General features: G+C 37.0%; 1 protein-coding gene across 1 annotated transcript; it reads left to right on the top strand.

Annotated features, from left to right (window-relative positions):
• The first annotated feature begins 1,682 nt into the window (after positions 1-1,682).
• On the top strand, positions 1,683-2,057 carry LOC129894685 (uncharacterized). The gene has a single exon (XM_055970349.1). It carries the CDS (start codon positions 1,683-1,685, stop codon positions 2,055-2,057), a length of 375 nt encoding a protein of 124 aa, XP_055826324.1.
• The last annotated feature ends 1,110 nt before the right edge of the window (positions 2,058-3,167 follow it).

Here is a 3,167-nt window from a genome sequence, read left to right as displayed (position 1 = left end):
AGATCACTACCCTGTACCGTTTATTGACCAAATGCTTGACAGGTTAACAGGCCAAGAATACTACTATTTCTTAGATGGGTATTTAGGTTATAATCAAATTACCATTGCACAAAAGGATCAGGAGAAAACAATATTCACATGACCATACAGGACGTATTCATATGTCATTTGGTCTTTGCAATGCTTCTGCCACTTTTCAAAGGTGCATGATTGCTATATTTCATGATATGGTGGAAGAGTTTGTAGAGGCTTTCATGGATGACTTTTTAGTTTTTGGAGAGTCTTTTAAGCTATGTTTGAAAAATTTAGAGAAAGTTCTCATAAGATGTGAAGAAACAAATCTCGTCTTAAATTGGGAGAAATGTCATTTCCTGGTAAAAGAGGGTATTGTGTTGGGACATAAAGTGTCAAAAGATGGTTTGGAAGTAGACAAAGCTAAAATAGAAGTGATTGAGAAACTTCTACCACCAATTTCAGTGAATAGAGTTTGCATTTTTCTAGGTCATGCCAGATTCGATCGGCGATTCATCAAAGATTTTTCAAAGATCGCCAAACCCATGTGCAGTTTGCTTGAAAAGGATGTAAAATTTATTTTTGATGATAAATATTTGTAGGCCTTTGAACTCTTGAAGAAAAAGCTAATTGAAGCCCCCATCCTAATAGCTACTATCTGGGAGTTACCTTTTGTGTTGATGTATGAAGCAAGCAATATAGCAGTGGGAGCAGTTCTGGGATAAAAGAAGGAGAGAATTTTTCACTCTATTTATTATGCCAAAAAGACTCTAGACACTGCTCATGCAAACTACACGATCACGAAGAAGGAAATGTTGGCATTGGTTTATGCGTTCGATAAATTCTGCTCTTACCTAGTAGGTACAAAAGTGGTTGTTTATACTGACCATGCAGCTCTTAGGTACCTATTCAATAAAAAAGATACCTAGACAAGGCTCATCAGATGGATTTTGTTGCTACAAGAGTTCGATATTGAAATCAAAGATAGGAAGAGATGCGAAAATCAAATACCATACCACCTATCAAGATTAGAGGATTCATCTCATATAGGTGAGCAGAAATCGATAAAAAAGAGTTTCTAGATGAGAAACTATTGGCAATAGAAGTACAAGAACTCCCATGGTATGCAGATATCGTGAACTACATTGTTAGTGGAGTTTTTCCTCCTTATGCTATGTCGAAGCAAGAGAAGAAGCTTATGCATGAGGCTAGATTCTACTTATGGGATGAACCTTATCTTTTTTAGTAGGGTGTTGACCGAATGGTTAGGAGGTGTGTACCAGAAGAGAAGGAGCACCAAGTGTTGGATAGTTGCTATTCATAACCGTACGGTGGCCATCATAGAGGAGAGAGAACTGCACATAAGGTACTTCAATATGGTTTCTTTTGGCCTACATTGTTTAAAGATGTTTCATGATATATGAAGAATTGTAACCATTGTCAAATAATGGGCATGATATCAAGGAGGCATGAAATGCCTTTGAACAATATTCTAGAAGTTGAAATCTTCGATGTATAGGGAATGGACTTCATGGGTCCATTTCCATCATCTTGTGGAAATCAATATATATTGGTGGCAGTGGATTATGTATCTAAATGGGTTGAAGCATTAGCCCTTCCCACAAATGACTCAAAGGTGGTAAGCAAGTTCCTACACCTCTTGTCCAAATATGGGGTGCGCCACAACTTATCACCCACAAACCAGTGGACAGGTGGAAGTCTCCAATAGGGAGGTGAACCAAATTCTGCAAAAGACTGTTAATGCACAATGGAAGGATTGGGCAGAAAAGCTAGATGAGGCATTATGGGCATATAGAACTGCTTATAAAACCCCCATCAGGACATCCCCTTATCAAATGGTGTTTGGTAAAACGTGTCACCTCCTAGTTGAGCTAGAAAATCAAGCTTACTGGACAATCACGAAGCTTAACCTGGAACCAGAGCTAGAAGGATGGAAGCGAGTAGATCAGTTGCATGAGTTAGAAGAGTTTAGACTCCACGCCTACAAGAATGCCAAGCTATACAAGGAGAAACCAAAGCGATGACATGATAGACACATCATCACCCACACTTTTGAACCAGGATAAAAAGTACTTCTCTTTAATTCTAGACTCAAGCTTTTTCCAGGAAAGTTGCAGTCTAAGTGGAGTGGAACTTTTAAAGTCATGCGTATGACTTCACATAGAGCTGTGGAATTGTGGAATAAAATGAAGACGTCTAAATTTTTGGTAAATGGACAAAGAGTTAAACACTACTTTGGTGAAGATGTTGAGCATGAGGAAGAAGCCATTGATTTAGAAAATGAGTGAAACAAGAGTAGTGTCATGCCGCGATAATAAATTAGGCGCTATGCGGAAGGCAACCCGTGAGGTATTGTGTTCTTTTAATTAGACATTTTATTTGGTTTTCTTTTTTTTACTAATATTTCATTTTGTTGGAGTGTATAAGTTAGTTTTTTTAAAAAAAAGAAGAGAGAAGAACAAAACAGTGTGGTCCGCGACAAGTCTGCATCGCGGACCTTTACATTTCAGTACAAATTGTAAAATTAGCATTTTGAAACTTAAAAACAATGTGGTCCATGACAAGTCTGCGTCGCAGACCTTGGATCTTTCAGAACAAATTTTTAAATTGGCATTTTGAAAAAAAAAACATAAAGTCCGCATTGCGGACCTTGATCTTTTGGGGATTTTGAAGTTAAAAAGACGGGTTTAACCCATTTTAATGGGTAGACCCGATGGAATCAAGGTTAAAATACCTAAAAGACCCCTTCAACCCCATTTTTTCTTCAACTCAAAACATTTGTTTTCTCTTCTACTCTCAAAACTCTCCCAAATCCGTGATGCCCTTTTCTAAATTCAAGCAATTATCTATGGAATTCCTACTTCATCACCTAAAAGGTATGTGTTCTTGAACTACTTTGACGACATAAATTGTTGCAATCTACATAAAGTGAGTTCTTCATACTTTAATTGATTGTCACTGGGTTTTAGAAAGAAATGCTTAAGGGTGTGAATACAAATTGTTTGGAAATTGCTTGTGATGTTTAACTGATTCAATATTTTAGTTTTTGAACTCTAACCCTATTTTTGATGATTAGAAGGTTATGGGTTTTGTAATGGCTATGGGTATTGTGTGTTGAATTTTTGAGTAAATAT

The sequence above is a fragment of the Solanum dulcamara genome, chromosome 7, assembly GCF_947179165.1.
Source record: "Solanum dulcamara chromosome 7, daSolDulc1.2, whole genome shotgun sequence".
Taxonomy (NCBI): Eukaryota; Viridiplantae; Streptophyta; class Magnoliopsida; order Solanales; family Solanaceae; genus Solanum; species Solanum dulcamara.
This window is presented reverse-complemented; position numbering and strand designations above follow the sequence as displayed.